The sequence below is a fragment of the Psammomys obesus genome, unplaced genomic scaffold (genome assembly GCF_907164565.1).
Source record: "Psammomys obesus unplaced genomic scaffold, mPsaObe1.curated_primary_1811, whole genome shotgun sequence".
NCBI lineage: Eukaryota > Metazoa > Chordata > Mammalia > Rodentia > Muridae > Psammomys > Psammomys obesus.
In genome coordinates, this window is record NW_026594136.1 from 4,315 (window position 1) to 26,527 (window position 22,213).

At 39.2% G+C, this 22,213-nt stretch overlaps 1 protein-coding gene across 1 annotated transcript in view; it reads left to right on the top strand.

Moving 5' to 3' along the window:
- Window positions 1–702: 702 nt before the first annotated feature.
- Window positions 703–22,213, top strand: part of Adamts5 (ADAM metallopeptidase with thrombospondin type 1 motif 5) — a gene marked incomplete at its 5' end in the record, with an annotated part of 29,357 nt that continues 7,846 nt past the window's right edge. The window contains 5 exons of the mRNA XM_055617893.1: window positions 703–835; window positions 10,963–11,130; window positions 19,605–19,888; window positions 21,074–21,257; window positions 21,551–21,726. Coding sequence (XP_055473868.1) covers window positions 703–835; window positions 10,963–11,130; window positions 19,605–19,888; window positions 21,074–21,257; window positions 21,551–21,726 — 945 coding nt within the window. The remainder of the gene's footprint in view (window positions 836–10,962; window positions 11,131–19,604; window positions 19,889–21,073; window positions 21,258–21,550; window positions 21,727–22,213) is intronic.

Below are 22,213 nucleotides of genomic sequence, written 5' to 3' on the forward strand. Positions count from 1 at the left end.
CAAGTTGTCTTCTGACCACCATAAGTGTACTGTGGCACATACGTGTTCACACACCCAACAAATAAGTGTAAAATGATTAACAAGCTATACGTGACCTTTCATAAGTTTCTAAAGACATGGTGTATGGAATTAAAATTCAGTTGGGAAGTTCAAAAAATGATGTTTTTAAGTAATAATAGACATATGAAAATTTAGTTTTATCTAATTATACGAACAGATTCAAGATTCGTTTGTTTCTTGTATAAATGACTAAATATAGGGATATACACAAATACACGCAAATGTCTCAGCAATATATGTCTTATCACAAGTGTGGTTGTAGTTTGGCTCTAACAGAAAACAAATTGTTTGGCCTCTCTTCCAAGAAGTTCGGCCTGAATTTAGGTCAGAATATTAGGCTTTTCTGTGTTGAACACATGTAACCTTTGATGTCTGTATAGGCACTACAGCTTTGTTAAGGCTGTCAGGCCTGGATTGCAAAGGACAAGTTGTAATCAAGGCATCTTTCTTCATCCTTCTGTGCTTCTCAGTAGCTGAGAAGAGTCCCTGCTTTGAATTGGTCTTTGGAAGGGTTCCAGCACCGAGCAGGTGACACCATAAACATGTCTCACTCTTGCCATTTGTGGTGGGCAAGTGGCTGTCCATGGTGGCTCCTTCTGGATGTAAATTGATTTTAATGATTTCTTTCTTTCTCCCGGGCAGGATTTATGTGGGCATCATTCATGTGACACCCTGGGAATGGCAGACGTTGGGACCATATGTTCTCCGGAGCGCAGCTGTGCTGTGATTGAAGATGATGGCCTCCACGCAGCTTTCACTGTGGCTCATGAAATTGGTATGCAGTGCCTTTTCTCTTCCCTCGCCAAATCAAACACTTGTAACAGCTGCAACGGGACCCAAAATACTTGGCAATTAATTCCAGATTTCTTCTGGTTCAGATGTACCATTGGGGATTACATTTGTTTATATTTGAACTTTCAGGGTTAACTAAGGAGGGAACGGGAAGGCAGAGTCAGCAGCACGGTAGACGTTTCCTTTGACAGTGTCATTTAAAAGTTAAGGAGAAATTTGCTACTGTCTTTCTCTCTCTCTCTTTTTAAGCATCCCTAAATGACTCCTAGCCAGTATTTGTCACAGATACAGAGGTGTCTCTTTAGAAGTTATTCATGACACTGATGACTCACACAGGGATAACCAGTTTGCACAGGAATTTAGCGTGCTTTGCCCCATCATGAGTGATAATAGTGGGCTCTTGTCACAGGGAATCAGTAGCTTGTGATGAGTATCCCAGCCTCCTTACCCAGTAGTGAGACAAATGGAGCCAAGCTGACTCTCAGCAGAGTTTACTTCATAATGTCACATATTCAATCCACTTACTGTCTGGGGCACTTATAAATCTTGAAATAGTAAACCGAGGGCAGAGGTAAGCAAAGGAAAAGGAAAGGAAAAAGGGCTTCCAAACCACTGACCTAGGAGACTGGTGTCTGAGCAACTGATTTAGCATGTAGGACAAAGTTTTATAATCAGACACAGGCAAGTTCACATGTCACTGTCCCCTGTTTCAAGTTATTCTATTACTGAACTCTTTGAGGCCCTGTCTTCATTCCTGAAATATACGATAACACCTCCTCTTACATGGCATTGTTTTAAGAGCGAAACTGAGGGGAATGTAGGTAGTGGATATCATTTATATGCACATCCACAGACTTCAATTTTCGTAGTTAAATATTTCATTCCCTTTCTTAATTTATGTATAACCCCTTTGCATATTCATTAGTGGCACAAGGCATCATTCTATCATTACTACATTTAGATTATTTTTCTGTATTTTTTATTTAAAAGTTTTAGCTTGTGAAAGCTACAGTCTTAACTATTAACCGAAAATTAAAATTTCCACCTTACATTCCTAGTAATCTGTCTATTTTTACAGGGGGCAGATTTCTAATTATAATCCTCTGAGGAACAGAACAACTTCCGGTTATGGGGACAGTTCTGTACATCCAAATATGGTAGCAACAAACAGAATTAAGTTGCATTTCAATGACTGTATTTCAAATACTAGTCCTGACATTGATGCAGTGGCACTATTGTTTGAGTCAAACATAAAACCTCGATGTAAATAACCAGTCAACAGCACCATTGATGTTAATTCAGTCTGAGACACTTTGGAGCATCTTTCACTTAAGCCAGGGTGCTGAGGTGAAGCCAAGCCGCTGTCAGTTCCCTGTGGAATTTTACTCAGGTCATTTAGACACCTTGATCATCTGTGCTGTCTCTATATGGTGGACAAATAATAAACCACTGTGAATCACACATTCTGGCTTCTGACATCCTCTCCTTGGTGATCTTTACATATAGTGACAGCATTGGCAGGTTTCCACACAAAGGAAATGCTGAGAAAGGCTTTCTACACAGCTTCCCCATTGCTTGACTCTCATGCCACCCCACCTGGACTGGAATGTCTAAGTCTACCAAGGTGACTTTCCCAATCCTCCTAAATTTTTCAACAAGGACTCTTTGTTACACAGACTGATGGACCAGGGGGAGGTGTGGAGCCAGACCGTGCTAGCATGACATGACAATTAGGCATAATTATACAGAAGAACATTGTATGAAAATAGGGAGCTTCTATATACAGAGTAAAGCCAGTGTCTTTGCATATTATTACATCCTGGTGTCTGCTTTAATTTCTTGGTTAAGTTATCTCTCTTCACTTCATTAGGACCCTCTTCGGTTTATTTTCCAACCAAGTATTGTATGCCTAATTTTTCTTTCTCTGTTGCAAATGGCTTAAAGAGAAACTTAAAGTCCAAAAGTAAAAGAACATGCATTTGATTTCTTTATCTAAAAAGCTATTATTAAATTCATTTTTAATTGCTTTCTTATTTAAATTTTTCCCAAGTATTATGAATATATGCTACAAAATGTGAGTCCTAAGATTTTGAAAAAATAATCTTACTTAAAATTTCATCTCTATGGAAGGTCAAAGTCTTGTCCCTCGAGCATATTGACATTAACTCACTGATCTGTTCAAAGTATTTATTTGTAGTTATTAAATGAAGGACCAGCTCAATCTAAGCCCATTGTGAGTTGGACTTTAATTCTACTTTATTCTCTTTTAAATTAAATTTTAGTTTTTATATTAATTACAGTTTATTCAGTCTGTATCCCAGCTGTAGCCCCCTCCTTCATTCCCTCCAAATTCTACCTTCCCTCTTTCATCTCCTCCCATGCCCCTCTCTAAGTCCACTGATAGGGGAGGTCCTCCTTTCTTCCCATCTGACCCTAGCTTATCAGGTCTCATCAGGACTGGCTGCATTATCCTCCTCCATGGCCTGGCAGGGCTGCTATCCCCTTGGGGAGAGGGGGAAGGGGTTAAAGAGCCTGCCACTGTGTTCATGTCAGAGACAGTCCCTGTTCCCTTTACTAAACAACCCACTTGGATACTGAGTTGCCATGGACTACATCTGAGCAGGGATTCTAGGTTATATCCATGAATGGTCCTTGGAATATCAGTCTCAGAATAGACCCCTGAGCCCAGATATTTTGGTTCTGTTGCTCTGGTTGTGGAGCTCCTGTCCTCTCCAGGTCTTACTATCTCCCCCTTTCATAGGATTCCCTGCACTCTGCCCAAAGTTTGTTTGGTTTCCCTTCTTTCTCTTTTATTATGTATTTGCTACTTTTAGATTTGTAAATTATGTATATAATCTATATAGTTAAAAAATAGCATTTTGAAGCTTTGGCTTCTGAGTATTTAGAATCTGCTTGAGTCTCATTCCAAAATATGCAGATTCTTTCATTCCAAATAAATGCTGTAAAGGAGTTACTGCACTCAAAACACAAGCTGGGAGGAAATGCCCACGATTCGCTCATGGATTGCCTACGTTGCTTTTTTTTCTATTAGAAAAAAGGAATCTGATTGGGAATGGCTTCTATTAACTGAAAAAGGGTCTCATAGAGTAGTTTCAAATACAGTCAAGTACGTATTATGCTGAAAGAAAACTAAGTGTTCTTCCCATCCCCCACATTCTCCAGTTAAAAAAACTCTTACATTGAAAGTTAGCACATAAGCTAAACTAAAGTAAAGATAAGAATGACGTCACGCTGAAAACGTCAGAACTGGGAAGGCTGACACAAAAGGATCATGAGTTCTAAACTAGCCTGTGCTACATAGTGAGACTATGTCTCAAAAAACAAAAAGAAAAAGAAGGGCAAATGGTAGAAACCCTATGGTATTAAATTGCTGGTTGTGGGACAACATGGATTAGATTATATATAATGAATGAATTGTGAAAAAATTAAAAAAAGAAAAGTTCCTTTTGAATGCCCCACTTGTTTGCTGGGACTCTTCTGTTATCCTGTTAACCCATTCAAACTCAAAACCAAATGAACAATGAAGTCTGATGTGCTTAAGGTACATGGTCATCTGATGCCAATACAAGCTTCTGCAAGAGCAAGATGTCCATTAATATAGATTAGACCCACAGGCAATTATAAACTGCCTTCTACTTTCTAGGCTAGGCACAGTAAACACCGACTCCATTGCTAGAACATTTCAAAAAAATTGCTTCAAACCATCCATGTGCTTTTGGTGGAGGCAGGAATGTGTTTACAGCTATTTTATGATCCAAATGAGAACGGCAGAAAGTTTTCAAGTTGGTGTAAGTTTACATTCTGAGTTTATATTTTTTTCAACTTGTCAAACTTTTATTATATACTTGTAATAATAAAAATTTCACCTGCTGCACATATGCTCATTAAAAACAACCATTTTATTGATGTTGAGCCAGCTTCTAATATTCTGAGGGGAACAATAGGATTTTATTCAGATTAATGAAATCCATAATTTCCAAGCACACGAAAGCTTTGTGTTATAGTAGTTAATTATAAAATGTGCTAAGTGAATTTCTTCATCAAAAAAGCCTTCAATGTGCTTCCTAAGTTAAAGCCAGGCAACTTTAAAGAGCAGGACCAAATCCTCAGCCAGACTTCGGAAGTGGTTGAGACGCAGCAGGGGGCTGCCTGTGCTTTGCTGTGGTTAGAGGCCTGTCATGTCGCCCTGATCAGTGTGTGACTCTGCCTCATAGATGATTAGAGTAAACAAGTCTATGTTTTGAAAATTGCAGAGAGAGACCCCATCCCACTGAAAAAAAAAAAAAAAATCGGTGGACCAAAGTCAAGCCCAGTGATTCAGATGTTCATGCTGTGAGGCAAGTGAGACACAAAGAGAGAAGGAAGCTGGGATTCAACTTGTTGTTTATCTTCTGAGTTGTCACCGTAATCAACGCAAACTAGGCATATTTCCTGTCAAACTTGAACGAGTACTACAACATGTCTCTCTTGGATGGGGATGAAAGGAAGAAATAGATTTGAGTTACACGTTTCATCACACCGCGATATTTGGCGTTTATATGACTTTTAAAATAAATTTAATCCCAATTTATGTTTCTATAGAGAAGGCCTATTGATATTTTTGCCATACAGGTTAACACTAGCTAGTTCATCTTGGCATAAAAACAAACAAACAAAAAAACTGAAATTGTAATGTGCAGTTTGTTTGTTTACCTTTTCAAATTAGGAAATTGTTCTTTCCGTCTCAATTCAAAGGATTTAGTGATCTTAAAATTTATTATAAATAGTAACAGTTGGAGAGGTGCTCCTTGGTAAAGTGTTCCTTTGCAAACACAAAGGCATGAGCTCAGTTCCCAGAATCCACATGAAAACAAACAAACAAACAAAAACAACAAAACCAGGTGGGTTGTGCACGTTTGTAATCTCAGCGCTGATGAAGCAGATGCAGCTGTGTCCCTGGCACTTACTAGCCAGTTATCGTAGCCCACTCAGAGCATTCCAGGCCAGTGACAGGCCAGATATCTAGATGGATGGATGGATGGATGGATGGATGGATGGATGGATGGATGGATGGATGGATGGACAGGCAGGCAGATAGACAGACAGACAGAGAGATGTAGATTGTGCCTGAAAAACAGCAGCCAAGCTTCTCTTCTAATCCTTCACAGGCTCACGCACATACACATCTGCATACACACGTGCACACACAAACATCCACACAGGCACACCATAAAGTAAATACTATCAATACCCCAAAAGAAGAGGAAGCTGACAAGCAAGGACAGCTCTCGATTTCCCTATGATCCATAACTAATATATTCTAGGGGTCAGATTCCAATGCAGTTGATTGGTTGCAAGAGTGAAAGATTTAATAGTGCTGTGCGATGGGGTTTGGTAGATTATTTGGTATGAAACTGATTGAAAGGATAGAGTATGACAAGTAAAAGAGTACAAGTTTTTCCTCATTCTAAATTCCATACTTACCACAACACTAAACACTTCACTTACTGTTTTGTTTTTTTTTTATTAATTACAATTTATTCACTTTGTATCCCTCTGTATCCCCCTTCCTCCTCCCTTCGCAATCCCACCCACCCTCCCCTTTCTCCATCCATGCCCCTTTCCCAGCCCACCGATAGGGGAGGTCCTCCTCCCCTTCCTTCTGATCCTAGTCTTTCAGGTCTCATCAGGAGTGGCTGCATTTTCTTCCTCTGTGGCCTGGTAAGGCAGTTCCTCCCTCAGGGGGAAGTGATCAAAGAGAGGGCCAATCAGTTTATGTCAGAGACAGGCCCTGTTCCCATTACTATGGAACCCACTTAGACACTGAACCGCCATGGGCTTAGTGGGGTTTTTTTTGTTGTTGTTGTTTGTTTGTTTTGTTTTTTAAAGAAATGTTTCCAAGTGTTATCACTTCTACATAAAGGTTTGTGTTAGGAAGAGTATACCCCACCCAGTTATTGGAGGTCATGAGTGCTCTCTTCAGTGTCTGAATTCTGATCCTCTGTGTGCTGTTGACTCACTTTTCAACCCCTGGCCAGATCTTCTTGCACCTCTATAATCCCGGCTGGAAAATTAGGTAGATGAAAACCATGACCTCATTAAGCAACAGATGCCTCTTCTGGGCTGCGCTTTCCCAAGTAAACACATTACAGTGCTTCTTGGGACGTTTTTGTAGGATGAGGTGCCCTGTCCCCTTGACCATTGGTTAGTTTAGGATCAGGAGACAAGAACTCGACATTCTGTTTAATTTGCAGACCAAAGTTTAGCAAAACACTCAATTTCCTTCCTTGGGCTAATGCTGCCCAGTGATACCTGAGTCCAATGAGAAGCTAACTCCATGGTTCCCTTGCAGGGAATGTGTCTTGGCTTGGGATGCGGCAGAGTTGGTGTAACTTTTCTTGCATGCACCATGCCTGAGTTTCATCTGCAAGGCTGGATAAAGCAGTTATGAGACAGCATTCAAGTGGCAGGAGAATCAGAAGTTTAACCTCATCCATAGCTATGGCTGAAGTTCAATGCCAGCCTAAGATAAATACAACATGTCTTTAAAAAGAAAATATGTCTGTCTTTCCCTGGACAGACATATTTTCTAACTCCAGATTTACTAGACAAGAAAGTGAGAGCATGTTTAACTGTATATTTGAAATATCAAAGGTGAAAGTCATTAAATAGGTTGTCACACATTTGCAGGTTTATAAAAAAAGCTGATTGACAAAACTGCTACATCAGTTTTCTTTTGGGGGTTTGTGTCCATTGACTACAAATGACTGTAAATACGAATGCTAATGTTTCCCTTATGTAAGAGTTGGTTCTTTAATGTGACCTTTAAGAGTGAATGGCCACCTCTGAGTCTGTCTCCAACTCTTGTTCATTAGTTTGTGTACCCTATTTGACTAAGGGAGCTCCCTGAAAATTGATTTATCCTTTCAAATTGCCTTGAATCCACCCTGCTCTTCCATTCTTATATTCTGACTCCTAAGAGAGAAATACATCTCCATAGCTGCATGGGAAAGGACGGTCTTTCTCCTCATCCCTGTAGTAACTTCACTGTCCTGACACTCCAAACTCTCCTCAGAAAACACACTGTGATGAGAACAAGGGCTGTCAGCCTGTGAACACTGACTGCATCGCTTCCACAGACTATTCCCTTTAGGTCATGAATATCTAAATCTCATCTGATGTTCGTTGTCAACATCCTTTTAGTGATTTCTAAGCTAACATCCTCTGAAGAAGCAGTTGTCTGAAGAAATAAAATCTATCCTTGTCAGTCAGATCTGCATGCATTTTGTGCCCCCTCACAGCTATTTGAAACCCATGGTTGTCAGTTGTGATGTTATATTTTAAATTTCCTTGAGTCTGTATCTGCAATGTCCTACTACGTCATCTGTCATCATCATTCTAGTTCTCGATGGTACTGGCAAATTGCAGACTGACATTAAATGTGTCTTCACATAACTGTGTTTGCTGTTTGTGACCTTCAGAATTTGTGTTGTTTCTTCCCTGAAGAACATGCAACACCCCTTACACTGATCTTCCTTTTTGATCCTGCCCAGCTTTGGAGGGAAGTCACCTGGGTCTCTCACTACAAATTGATTCCAGCTACTCTGAAGCTGTCTGACTGTTTGTGGGGTTCTTAAATGTTCCAGAACCATGACTCTTGCTGCCTTGAGAGAACACACTTTCCCCACCCAGGCAACTAACAGGTTTTCTCCATGTAGGATAGAGTGTTTGCCTTTAAGAAACAGTCTTCCAGATGACCTCCAGCAGCGTTTCTCTCCAGTTTGAGGGATCTTACAAAATACAAGGGTCCTTTACACTGTAGCAGAAGTGGAGCTAAGATTTGCTTAAATGGGCAATCTTTTATGGTTGAACTTGCATATGTGTCTTTGGTGGCAATTAACTTAGATAGCTAAGTTTAGGGGACCATAAAAAAAAATCACAGTATGATATGAAATAACCGGCTAAATAGTTTATCAAATTGTGCCAAAATATTTTAAAATAACATGCCTGGTTGACATAATTTAAAATTTTAAGTTTATAGGAGTTACCACTGTGTGTGACAGAAACAAAAGCAAGACACTTTCTTCAGACCCTCGAAGTGAATTTGATGTTTGCCATACATACTATATAAATCAAAAGTACACACACCCTCCAGATGAAGTGAAAAATCCATTGATGCAATAATAAAAATGCCTTTGGAAAATTCTATTTATATCAGTTTGGAAGGAAAGATCCTGGCTCCATGAAACATGTGTGAATATCTTAGAAAATATAATGCAAAAAGAAGCACATATTGTTAAATTTAAAACATAAATTGGACTAAATATCCTGTCACAGATACTTCATTGGGCACATTCCCTCTTTCTTTATAAATATATAAACATAAATTCCCACTATGAAACTTCCAAGTATATTCCATTGTATTGGCTGGTAAAGATTCTACCTTGGAAAAGTCCAGGGACTACAGGGTGAATTTTCAGCAAGAGCAGGATAGATTAGGTAATTTTCAGTAATCTTAACAAACATGTTTTCTATGAATTGTGATACTCCTTTAAAAAAACTTTGTATAGCATTCAAAAATTAAAGAGGCCCTTGCTGATCTTGCTTCCCATGTTATTTGGGGTCACATTTCACAAACTGATAAATACTCATGCTTCTGGCCAAACTCGTTATGAGTTGCAATGGAGATGCTTTTCAGAGAAATCTTGCTTGCCCAGTAAATTCTGTAAATGCTGTTGAAGTCAATAGCAAATAAATAGCACAAATATGTGGAGAATTGGAAGGTCAGTGAACTGTAGTCACTTCATTTCAAACACAAGCGGTCAGCTGCATAGTGAATAATTTTGTTATGAGGTGTCAGTGATTTAACAAGTTGGCCCAAAGTAGCTGGAATGTGCTGTGAAAGATTGCATCTCTGTTGGGCTGCACTGCTCTGCACTGACGGAACTCTTGATCGGATGGCCAGCATCCCTGCATTTGCCATATAAGAATCTCAGGAAAAAGTGACGAGTCTGCTGCAGTGTCTTAGACATGATCTTGAGGATTTCATATGATTCTGAAAGCTATGGTAAAATAAGTAGCTACTTGAATTTTTAAAGGCCTTTTGGATTTGTAGAAGAAGGTTGATGAACCCCCCCTTAGGCTATGGAAAAATTGATATTGAGTAACAAGAAGCAATTTACTCAGATTATAAGAATCTGAGGATACTGACAGTCTGAGAATTACTACCTGGAGAGATGAGAGGGCAATGGTTTAGCAGCAAGCATGGGAGGATGAAGCACACACACACATCCTGGCCATGTGCCTTAGAACTGTTACTCATCTTCCTGGCATCTGGTTCTTCATCCATCTCTAGTACTTCATAACAACTATGTTGATTTTTTTATTCATAATACTGTAGAGGTAAGCATATTTTCAAAATAGGTTCATTGTGAGACTATTAACTATCTACAATTGACTAAATAACTATCATAAATGGAAGCATGAAGAGGGCTGATATTTCATGCAGAAAAATCATGTAAACATTATTTTTATTTGGTTTTGTCTTTTGGGTCATTTAGAGAATGACATACATACTTGAAAAAGAAAGCAGAAGTCACCGCCATTCAGAAAGCATCTATGCTTTGCAGCTTGCAAAGTGCTACATCCCATACAAAGGTTTTAACAGTACATGTGAGAAATGCATTTTGATCTGCTAGGGTTTGTAACTGATCAGAGAAGGCAGGACACTAACAATAAAAATAATATGTGGTGAGACTATGACATAATCTCACAGAAGCCTCCTAAATTCATGATGCTAAATAAGGTTTTACATGTCAGTGAGCATATGTGATCCAGATGGACATTGGGATTATCTACTTTTTTATTTTCTTTTCCAATTTTCATCTAAATGTTCTCCCAAAGCAACCACTTCACAACAGAATGCAGCTTGCATGTGCCTGGGGTTTCAGTTTGGATATGTAGACTGTTAAACTCAACTTTGATTTGTTGCAATTTTTAAAAAAAAAAGTGCTAAAGCACTTGCCAGGTAGAAATAGAAATTCAGAGTAATTTGTGATTGATAATTCTCTTCTTCCTTCTGTCATTTGCACTCTGTCTTCTCTCCCCTAGGACATCTACTTGGCCTCTCTCATGATGATTCCAAATTCTGCGAAGAGAACTTTGGTTCCACAGAAGACAAGCGTTTAATGTCTTCCATCCTCACCAGCATTGATGCATCCAAGCCCTGGTCCAAATGTACTTCAGCCACTATCACGGAATTCCTGGATGATGGTCATGGTATGTAGCTTTCTGGACAACATAGGCTCAGGAAAAAAAGTTTAGATTCTTAGGAGCTCTGCACCATGATGGCCTCATGAAGCTCAGCTTGCCCTGTGAGACAACGGTTGTTTTGACAGTGTCAGAAAAGAAGCGAGCAAATTGATTGTCTCTTGGCATGCAATGCCAGCATCCGTGGTGGCATTACAGCTATGGTATTTTTGCTGTTGACTTAAAAAGTTCAAAAGGGAAACAGTGTGGGAGACCACACAGAATGCCGAGCAGTGGATGCCCTGAGAGTCTGGCTTTTATTTCCTCTTTCACCACTAAGTTCCGGTGAGAACATTGGCAGACATCTTGGTTTGCATGATGTTAATATGACTCTCAGAATAAATTGCTGCATATCTATTATAGGGCTTTGGTGAAGGTGTAGGACATAATATTACTGGATTCTCTTTATAGCAACAGAAAACCAGGGGAGGAAGCTCTTTACATATTCACTGACTAGAAGAATTTGATTTAATTCTGACAGCAGATTCTCCTGGAAATGGAATAAAAACTACAGAACAAAAATAGCAAAGCCATGGTGGGAAAAGACTTCAAGAGCTTCAAAGGAAAATTGCTGGCTTTATCCTTTCCAGGCAGTTCAAGAGCATAGCATACTTTATTAAATTCTGTAAGACTAGGATTAGTGCTGTAGTTCTTATGAAAGTACAGAGGAAGTCACAATTTCTAGAAATAATAAATCCCACTCCCTAAGTAGTCTTCAAAACAATCTGTTGCAAATTTCTCTTTGTCTTTTACTGTTTTAACATCATAGAAATGTGGCAGGCTAGACATGCAGGCTTGGAAGGAATCCTTGGGAGCACATACATCAGCTTTCTCATCTTTCAGGAAAGAGGGTGTTCTGTCTTCTTTCTGCTGAATTAAAATGTGTCTCTTTCAGAAGCAGGTGGATAAGTTTTGGATTTTGGAGATAACATTTTTCATAAAATGATCTTATGGGTCATTTTCCAAACTAAATTAAGGGAATCGGTGATAACCATCTTTACCCTGAGTTTCACAAAGTTTTGATTTATAAAAACCTAATTTCTTAATGTATTAGGCATTTTGAACTTTGACTAAACAGTGTTAAAGCAATTAACAAATTAAATTCATTTCAAACACCGGGATGTTTGCTACAAAGTGATTTTTTATAGCGTGTAGCCAAAGTGCATTTTTTACTTCATGATTTCCTGTATTACTATTGAACTGGTAAAGCTCTTGTTGATACTTGAATTTGTATTTCATAGTCCTGGGAGTAATCTAGTTCCAGCCTTGTTTAGACGTTCTCCCTATATCAGCAGCATGGTAACGCAAACCTTTAAATGCAGCACTCTGCACGCTAAAGTACAAGGATTGTGAAGTCTGCTACAGCCATGGGTGTATAGCACAGTCATGCCTCAAAGTAAATAAGTAAACAAATATTCTCATCAATAAAAAATAAATATCTCCAATAGTAGAAAAGATACCTTATAAGATACCTTATGTCACAAAAGACTTAGAAACAATACTCAGACACTTAGACCTTTCCTTAGACTAAAATAAAATGGCAGTTCTCTTTAGTTTAGTTATAGTAGTGGCCAAATCCTGAAGTGGGTGGTTCCCTGTATCTTCCTCTTAACACAGTGTGTACATCATTACCTCAGAATATCTTTGTCTGGTAGCATCTTAGCTCTCTAATCGTGACACTAACTTTGCTGTTTTAATTTTTAAGAAATAGCATGAATATTTTATTTTAAAATTATATATTACACATTCCAAGAGCCTGAGTTCAACCCTGAATCTCTAAGCAAACGCATCAAGTTGCTAAGGCAGCAAATTCTTATGGCAAAAATAGGTCAGCTTTTCACCCTGCGTGTGTATGAGCTCAGCTACAATGTTGTATGGAATTGTATTTTTTGTATGTAATTTGAGAATGATTCCTTTATTTCATGTATGTAGAATATAAGATCTTACTTTCAGTACAATAACTATGCTTCCAACATTGCTTTGGCTTTTAACAAAAAACAAGCACACAGACACAGGTTAATTCAGAGACTAACAGATTCCATCACACCATAGCATAACACTCTTTTTTTTTACTGTCTTAACAGTAACAAAATCAGCAAACTGCCCACCTAAATCCAATGATAATAATAATAACAATAATAATAATAATAATAATAATAATAATAATAATAATAATGTGTAGTGACCTGATCCCATTTTACTAAACATCAACAATGTGACATCTGTCATGCTAGTGTCATTCCTAGACAGACCAATAGACATTGGCCAGATGCAGTGAGTCACACAGAGAGAAAAGGGACTTCAGTTACTTAGGAAAGTTAAATTGAGGCAACAAAACATGTCCTGCTTAAGTAGGTTTTGTAACAAATGTGTCCAGTATTTTGATGATGCCCAAAGAGCACATGACCTGAAACACACATTTGCTGTGACATCACCTTCTTCCTATTTGCCCTTCCAGCAGTGTTAAAGCAAAGCAAAGCAAAGCTAGAGTCAAATTAAACTCAAAGCATTTGATTTATTTCTTAAATTATTAGCCATAAGTAACTGAACATCTGAAGCACACTGCCACCGCCAGATTTAAATTCATTAATACTGAGTGTTTCCTGATTTAGGCCAAAGGAGAAATGTGCAGTGGTTCGATTATGGCTGGAAAGCCAAAGTGCACAGTCCAAAGTAACTGTATCTGGAGACTTGAGATTTGGAACAGGAGTAGCTTTGCCTCATGGGACTCCCCAACCTCTGGCCAAGGGCTTTGCAGAAATGTTGCAGTAGTTATACAAGTTAGCTGGCTGGGAACACAAGCCTCTGAAATAAGGGTAAGCTCAGGCAGAGAAATTGTGCAAGGAAGGCAAGTTATTGAATTTCCTTTACCAAAGGCTTCCTAACCTTCAATGAGGTCCAGGGAAATAACTTTATTTGCTACATCCAGAAGTCCTCTGCCAGATGATGAGAAAGACCAAGTGGGTACAACTCAAGAACACTAGCAACCTGAGCTGATAAAGGAAATGTACAGATGGTTATTTATCCAAAAAATCTTTTCACTTATTTAAATAGCTGAGGCAATGGCCACTCAACAGTCACAGAACTTTGGACAGAAAATAGTAATGGAAAAGTATATGTCTAGCTTCTTTCTTAATTTCCAACTCCAGGAGTAGCAATCAAAGCATAAAGTTAGCTTTTAAAGTGACGTCAAGAATATGTGAAGCCTGTTAGGATATATCATGATTTTTCATAATAAATATGCTTTTTGAAAATGTGAAGCAATTAACTCTAAGGGAATGATGAGCTGTGATTTAAAGCTTAGCCTCACTTACTGTTATATATGATGATAAGCATACAATATGCCTACCAACTGCAGACTCCTAGAATCACTTTTGGTCAGCATCATCTGCTCCCCTGACAATGTTCTTGTTCCTTTATCATTAGACCCAAAAGAGGAAATGAACATCTCACTATTAATTTTAGTAATTCATCCAAGGGCCTTAGAGAGAGTATGCAAAGTCAGGAATATGAAGCTAGAAACAAATTGTGAGCAGAGAAAATGTTGTGAGATCTCAAGTGCTTCTTTGGGATCATTCATTGAGTTTTTTTCAACCTATGGATATTTAGGTCAATTTTCAATCTTATACCTGAGTGCCAGAAGAAAAGACAAGGTGAAAGATTAATTTTTTTTTAAGAAAAGCCTTAGTCTTATAATTTCTCCTTATCATTAACATGGAAGACATTCTGAAATAGCTGAGCCTTTTAAGTTCTATTTCTGAAGCAAGTTGTATCTTCCTTCATTTACTGGTGGGCTGCAGAGCCAAAGGAGAAAGAATCATGTTCTTTTCTTTGCCTATTTCAAATGACTCTTTTTGGCTTTTAGGTGTTGACCTTATTTCAGATTTTTAGGCTTGTATGTATGGAGAAATACACATCCCTGAATAAATGCCTGCCAACTTGTTCTTATTTGTATACACTTTATATACACCTGATATGAAAATGGAAAAAGGAAAGAAAGAAAGAGAGAAAGAAAAGAAAGGATGAAGGCACAATTTGGCAGTCTAGAACAGAACCAAGACCATGTAGGATTTCAAAGTAATATAAACTTCGTTTTTCTCTTTTTTTAATTTTTTATTAATTACACCTTATTCATTTTGTATCCCCCCATAAGCCCCTCCCTCCTTCCCTCCTGATCCCACCCTCCCACCTTTTCTGCATGCATTCCACTCCCCAAGTCCACTGATAGGGGAGGTTCTCCTCTCCTTTCTGGTCTTAGTCTATCAGTTCTCATCAAAATTGGCTGCATTGTCCTCTACCATGGCCTGGTAAGGCTGCTCCCCCCTCAGGGGGAGGTGATCAACGAGCAGGCCAAACAGATTATGTCAGAGGCAGTCCCTCTTCCCATTACTAGGTAACCCACTTGGACACTGAACTGTCATGTGCTACATCTGTGCTGGGGTTCTAGGTTATCTCCACGAATAGTCCTTGGTTGGAGTATGAGTCTCTGGGAAGTTTCCTGTGTTCAAAATATCTTGTTCTGTTGCTCTCCTTGTGGAGTTCCTGTCCCCTCCAGCTCTTACTGGTTATGAAGGAGTGACTAAAAGTAAGAATAGAGAAGGTAACATAGAAGTAGACAGTCAGTTGGATTCCAATAAAGGCAAAAAAAAAATTAAAATGCTGAAAGAGTAGTCATTTCCTAGTTTCAGTCCACCTCCATATCATATGTACTTCTAAAAGTGAAAGGCATGGATTGGATAACCCGCTGTTCCATCAGTTTTAAATACTGTGTACTGTAAGCTTCACAGTCAGGCACTATAATGATTCTTGTCATTTCCTGGCATAAGGTTTCCATGTGGTAGAGATGTCCATACTATTTTGTTACAAAAGAAAATCATTAAATATAAAAACAAGTTACTAAAGTGCATACTACATAGAAAGCAGAAATGAATGCAGGGACCAATTTTTCTTTAAAAAAAAAAATAGCAGTGATTTAATGTCAATCACCCAACGAAGGAAATAATTTTATTTTAAACAAGAAACTATTACACCCACGTGACTTCTAAAGAAAATGTGTTATTTTAATTCTACTGAGTTAAGCTTTGCAAAGACACTTTCCATCTTGAAGTATCCTTATCAAAGATCGATTCCAAGTTGCCTACATTCTGCAGTCTTCCCCCTCATCATCTCCTGTAAAGTGGGGTGGGTATCAGTGACTGTGTATCTATCTTGAGATGAAGACTTATTTTGGTTCACTGTAAATGAGGTTGATCTGGATATGAGCCCTCTGTCAGATATAGGATTGGTGAAGATACCTTCCCAGTCTGTAGGCTATCTTTTTGTTCTGATGACAGTATCCTTTGCTTTACAAAAGCTTTTCAGTTTCATGAGGTTCTATTTATTGATTGTTGATCTTAGAGCCTGAGCTCTTGGTGTTCTGTTCAGGAAGTTGTCTTCTGTGCCAATGTGTTCAAGGCTCTTCCCCACTTTTTCCTCTAACAGGTTTAGTGTGTCTGTTTTATATTGAGGTCTTTGATCCACATGAACTTTACTTTTGTTCAGGGTGATAAGTATGGATCTATTTGCATTTTTTACCTATAGACATGCAGTTAGACCAGCACCATTTGTTGAAGATGCTGTCTTTTTTCCATTGTATTGTTTTGGCTTCTTTGTTCAAAAACCAGGTATCCCCTGAAAGACTCCACCTAGCAGCAGGTCTAAGCAGATGCAGAGACTCACAGCCAAACTTTGTACAGGGAGCAGGGAGTCCTATGGAAGAATGGAGATATAGAAAGACCTGGAGGAGACTAGAGCTCCACAAGGAGACTAACAAAGCCAAAAAAAAAACAACAAACAAACAAAAACAAAACAAACAAACAAACAAAAAAAAAAAAAAACAGCTGGACCCAGGGGGACTGCAGAGACTGATGCATCAATCAAAGACCATGCATAGAAAAGACCTACACCCCTGCTCAGATGTAGCCCACAGACACTCAGTCTCCATATGGATTTTCTAGTAAGGGGGAGAAGAGACAGTCTCTGACATGAACTCAGTTGCCTGCTCCTTGATTAATTCTCTCTAGTGGGGAGACCCAGCCACCCCATAGAAGAAGAGAATTCAGGCAGTCCTGATGGGACCTGATAGGCTAGGGTCACACAGTAGGGGGAAGAGGACTTCCCCTATCAGTGGACTAGGGGAGAGGAATAGGGGAGGAAGAGGGCAGGAGGATAGGGCTGGGAGGAGATGAGGGAGGGTGCTATAACAGGAATACAAAGTGAATAAATTATAAATAATAATAAAAGAAAAATAAGGTATACCTGTGCCTTGTTTGTCTACACATGGTTGAGTCTTCCCAGCTAATACCTTAGTACACAGTCTACTTTTTAGAGGGAAAACAAAGACCAGTGAAACAGCAGTTTTGAAGACCTGAAAAGCATTCTCGCTGATTCTAAGATTTTTTGACAGTGTCCTAACATCAGCAATCTGCTAAGGCTTCTCTGGTTTACACAGCAGCCGGTTCATGTAGCAATGAAGACAACATTTTTTCCAGCATTCCAAAGTGCCTGCTCTTCCTTTGTCCCATAAAGAACATTTAGTGAGGTTTTACTATCGTTCTTTCCTTTTCACTTGATGTTAGTTTTTCTTTTAACTTGATGTTTTTCTCTCTAAGTTCTCTTTGGCGAGATTCTGGTTTTTAATGCTTTTTCTGGCTTGCCTTAACAAGCTTTACCTCTTCAAACGCTCTGGCCCAGTTAAATGGGAACTTTGCTATTTATTCATTTTCATATAATGGCTCTATCACAGATGGACAAATAGAAACTTGAGTGCAGTTGTAAAAAAAAGGTTTGCAGTTCACTTCAAACATGCTGAATAGTTATTTTCTCAGTGTAAGGATTTGAATGTGGAAGAGTTTTGGGGGGATAAAAGGTATTGACTAACATATCTGAATAGTTGCCCAGTTCACTTGAGCATAGAACCAACTAGCATTGTTTCACCTATTTCTGTTGTTTCTTTAATTTTTCAAACCTGATTCTATCCTTACAGTAAACAGTGAAAAATGTAAGCATCTCATAGATCCCATACATAAATTAGGGAGCGGTTAACTAGTTTGGCTAGGAGCACACAAGCATGCAAAATTTTAGCAGGATTAGACTTAAAGCCAGCTGTGTCTAACATTAGGTGCAATATTTATCACTTAGGGTATATCTACATGCGTCAGCTCCTCAGAAAGAAAAGGAGACATCTTTCTATATGCCTGACAGAGACAACATGGTGTGGCAGAAGGATGGCAGCCCCTGAGCACAAGCCCTAATTACTATGTAACACTGGATGTGAAATTTGCAATTTATATTTCCTGACTTGTCTTTAAGATGAATAAAAAGAGTATGCCGACCTCCTATGAATTAAATAAGTTGATATATGTAAAGAATTCTGAATGTATAACTAATGTTAGCTGTTATTGCTATTATAATCAGTGTTTAATTGTATAATCAAGTGAACAGAATAATTAAAAACACAGAAGTGAGGTCCTGTGCCTGAGTATATAGTAAAACAAACAAACAAACAAACAAACAAACAAAAAACAGTTCCCTGGGACTGGGTTCTTAAGGAAGCATTCTGAATGAAAAGAAGAAGTTCCTGCTTCTGTGGATCCTCCACAGCATTTCTGTTTGCCTGACCCCACCACCTCCACATACGGCATGCAGCGAGACTTCAGTTGCTTTTGGCTGCCGCTGTAGATACTCAACAAGCCCATGATAAACAGACTAGCATAAATACAAAGGTGAAAATTAGGACTTTTCTGGTCTAATTTACCACAGATCTTTGCTTAAAAAAAAAAAAAAAATCACTACTTTATTCAATGGAAGTTGAAAGCCTTTTGCTAAAAATTTTACCAGTCTGGAAGAAATATTTATTTGGCCTCTCTTTCACTTTAGTAGCATATTGAGGTACAGAACAGTGCTTGCCCGATTTTTTTTTTTTTTTATTCTTTACCATCTTATTCGTGTTTAGAATAGCCTATGTGTTCAATAAGTTAGTGATTGGGAGACAGGTTTATGGGCACATGGTGACAAGGGCAGTCAGAATTGTTGAGTGTGAAGTATCATCAATGAGTTGTTGCTTAAAACTGTAAGTATCATAGTTACTATGCATTTCCCCATTAGAGTTCCTTCAAGCCCCTCCTCATTTCCTCGGTGACTATTTTTACAACTACTTTATTACAAAATAGTCATAGGGAGGAGTAGCAATGGCAGCCTTACCTCCATCTTTATAGCCAGGTGAAGAGCGCATCACTCTAAGAATTTTAGAACGTAAACAGATGGTCTGTCCTGCCTATTGCATCAAGGGGACCACTCTACAGACTTGTAGTTACACCTCCTGAAACATTTCATTTTCAGGACCCTGATTACAGACATTTGATACCTAAACCTAGCTTGATTCTAAATCTTTCTTATTCTCTTAGGAAACTGTTTGTTAGACCTACCACGGAAGCAGATTCTGGGCCCTGAGGAGCTCCCAGGACAGACCTATGATGCCACCCAGCAATGTAACTTGACATTTGGGCCTGAATACTCTGTGTGCCCTGGCATGGATGTCTGTGCCCGGCTGTGGTGTGCTGTGGTACGCCAAGGCCAAATGGTGTGTCTGACCAAGAAGCTGCCTGCAGTGGAGGGCACACCCTGTGGGAAGGGCAGAATCTGCCTCCAGGGCAAATGTGTGGACAAAACTAAGAAAAAGTATTACTCGGTAAGTGGTTTTCTTATCAACTGAAGCCTAGAGACTCAACAGAGTACTTTAATTTTCCAGGCATGCATAGTCATTGTCACCAGAGGGCTTTGTCCTTCAATGGGTTTGTCCTTCATTAATTTATTAAATTTCATCTCTGCTCATAGCATCCCTGATTGTAACCAAACAAAGGAAAACATGCAAGTAACAGGGATTTTTTTTTAAATTACAGGATTTCACAAATAAACCAGATTGACACTGACAGCGGAGCCTCTGTGTCACTTTTAAAATCTCATTAACATTATCAGAATATGTCTACTGAAGGTCAGTAAGGAAACAGTGACAGTGCAGACAGTATGGTCCTTGCTTATATCTTGTACAATTCCAAATGCTCACTTTTTCCCAACAGACAATTCTGTTAGGAATTATGTTAGGAGCTATGGTGTCCTAGAGGCTGCCCCCAAGAGTATGTTCACAATGCAATAGACACTTCTCATTGCCTGTGTCTTGTCTCATATCCTGAAACAGGTGACTAGGAGCTCGTATTTCCTAACCAAAATAGCTTATACCTAATATAGTCTCTCAGCTTCCTTCTGCACTGTCTCCACAGGAAAAAACTCAGAGTTTGGTACCTAGGCTTGATCTTCCCACGTAGAGTGTGTGAGCACAGAGGCTGTACCTTTGATTGTCTGTCACATCTAGTTGTGAATTTAGTCAAGCCCCGCTCAAGTGCCTTCCTGTATGGGGGAGAGTCTATCATAGGCAGAATGTGTGATCTCAACTGCAGGACCTCAGAATTTGAGGACTAAATAGAAGGGAGGAAATGTAAATGGCCAACATCATAGGAAAGCATCAGCATGACCAACGATTTCCATTACTGGTCCAAGATGAAAGTACAAAGAATGTTAAAAGGTATCTGCGGTTATGAACAAGACTTTTACAGTATCAGAAGGCAGGATATGCAATGGCTGGAGAAAACAGGATGTAATCCATGTGCTCATTGCTTAGAATGACACTTTAGATCCTCTGCTGTTTGAAACAAGGTCCGGAAGAAAAGATGACTTGCTTAGCACTGCAAATGGGCGGCAGTCCCTTCCTTAATTGGAGCATACATACACTTCCGCTGGGATGACACATGCAAATGGCTGCAACATACATGTGGGATGCTGTTTCCTAACAGGGTTAAAATATCTTCTATTGTTTCAGACCTCAAGCCATGGAAACTGGGGCTCCTGGGGCCCCTGGGGCCAGTGTTCTCGGTCATGTGGGGGAGGGGTGCAGTTCGCCTACCGCCTTTGCAATAACCCTGCACCTCGGAACAGCGGCCGCTACTGCACCGGGAAGAGGGCCATCTACCGCTCCTGCAGCGTCACACCCTGCCCACCTAATGGTACGCTGCTGCAAGCTGTCATCTGTAGTCCCTGTATTAGTAGAAACAAACAAGGGAGACTGGAGAACTGACATTAATCTCTCACTGGAAAGAGACAGTCATGTGTAATTTAATGACTAACATGGGGGAGATTTTTAAATTGTCGTCATGGACAGCAGTGTCTCCAAGGAACTGAGAGACAACACTTCTGTTTTCAGTTCTGTTTATATGAAGGCACTTTAAACAGTGGTACATAAAGTACTCTTCAGTACAGGAATTAAGGAGTTATGAATGTCACATGCTTTGTTTTCTAGGTAAATCATTTCGTCATGAGCAATGTGAAGCCAAAAATGGCTACCAGTCTGATGCCAAAGGAGTCAAAACATTTGTGGAATGGGTTCCCAAGTATGCAGGTGTCTTGCCAGCAGACGTATGCAAGCTTACCTGCAGAGCCAAGGGCACTGGCTACTATGTGGTCTTTTCTCCAAAGGTAACTACCTCGCTCTGTCCAGATTAGGCATCCTGGGTAGAAATTACTTCATAGAATAAAGTATATAAATGTCCAATGCACACAGTGATTATTTTCAGGACAGTTAGATTTTGGAGAGTTTTTTTTTTTTCTGCAACATACAAAGTTTTTGCAATCTTAGCCAAATTTGCCTCATCACAACTTTTATACTGACATTCATTTCAAATTAACCTTAACCCTCCCCTCAAAGAATGTAATGTTTTAAAATGCAGATGAACTGCAGTTTTGAAGGAGTGGTCTGTGGCTAATGAGTAAGTTCCTCAAAAGATATCAGGTCACCCAGGGACACCAACCAAACACAACATAACAAGCAATAAGACCAGGCACATAATCATCGTATCAAGGCTATACAAGCCAAACTAGTTGAAGAAAAAGGGTCCCATAAACAGGCAAGAGAGTCAAAGACAACACCTGTTCACACTGTCAGGGATCCTACACGAACACTAAG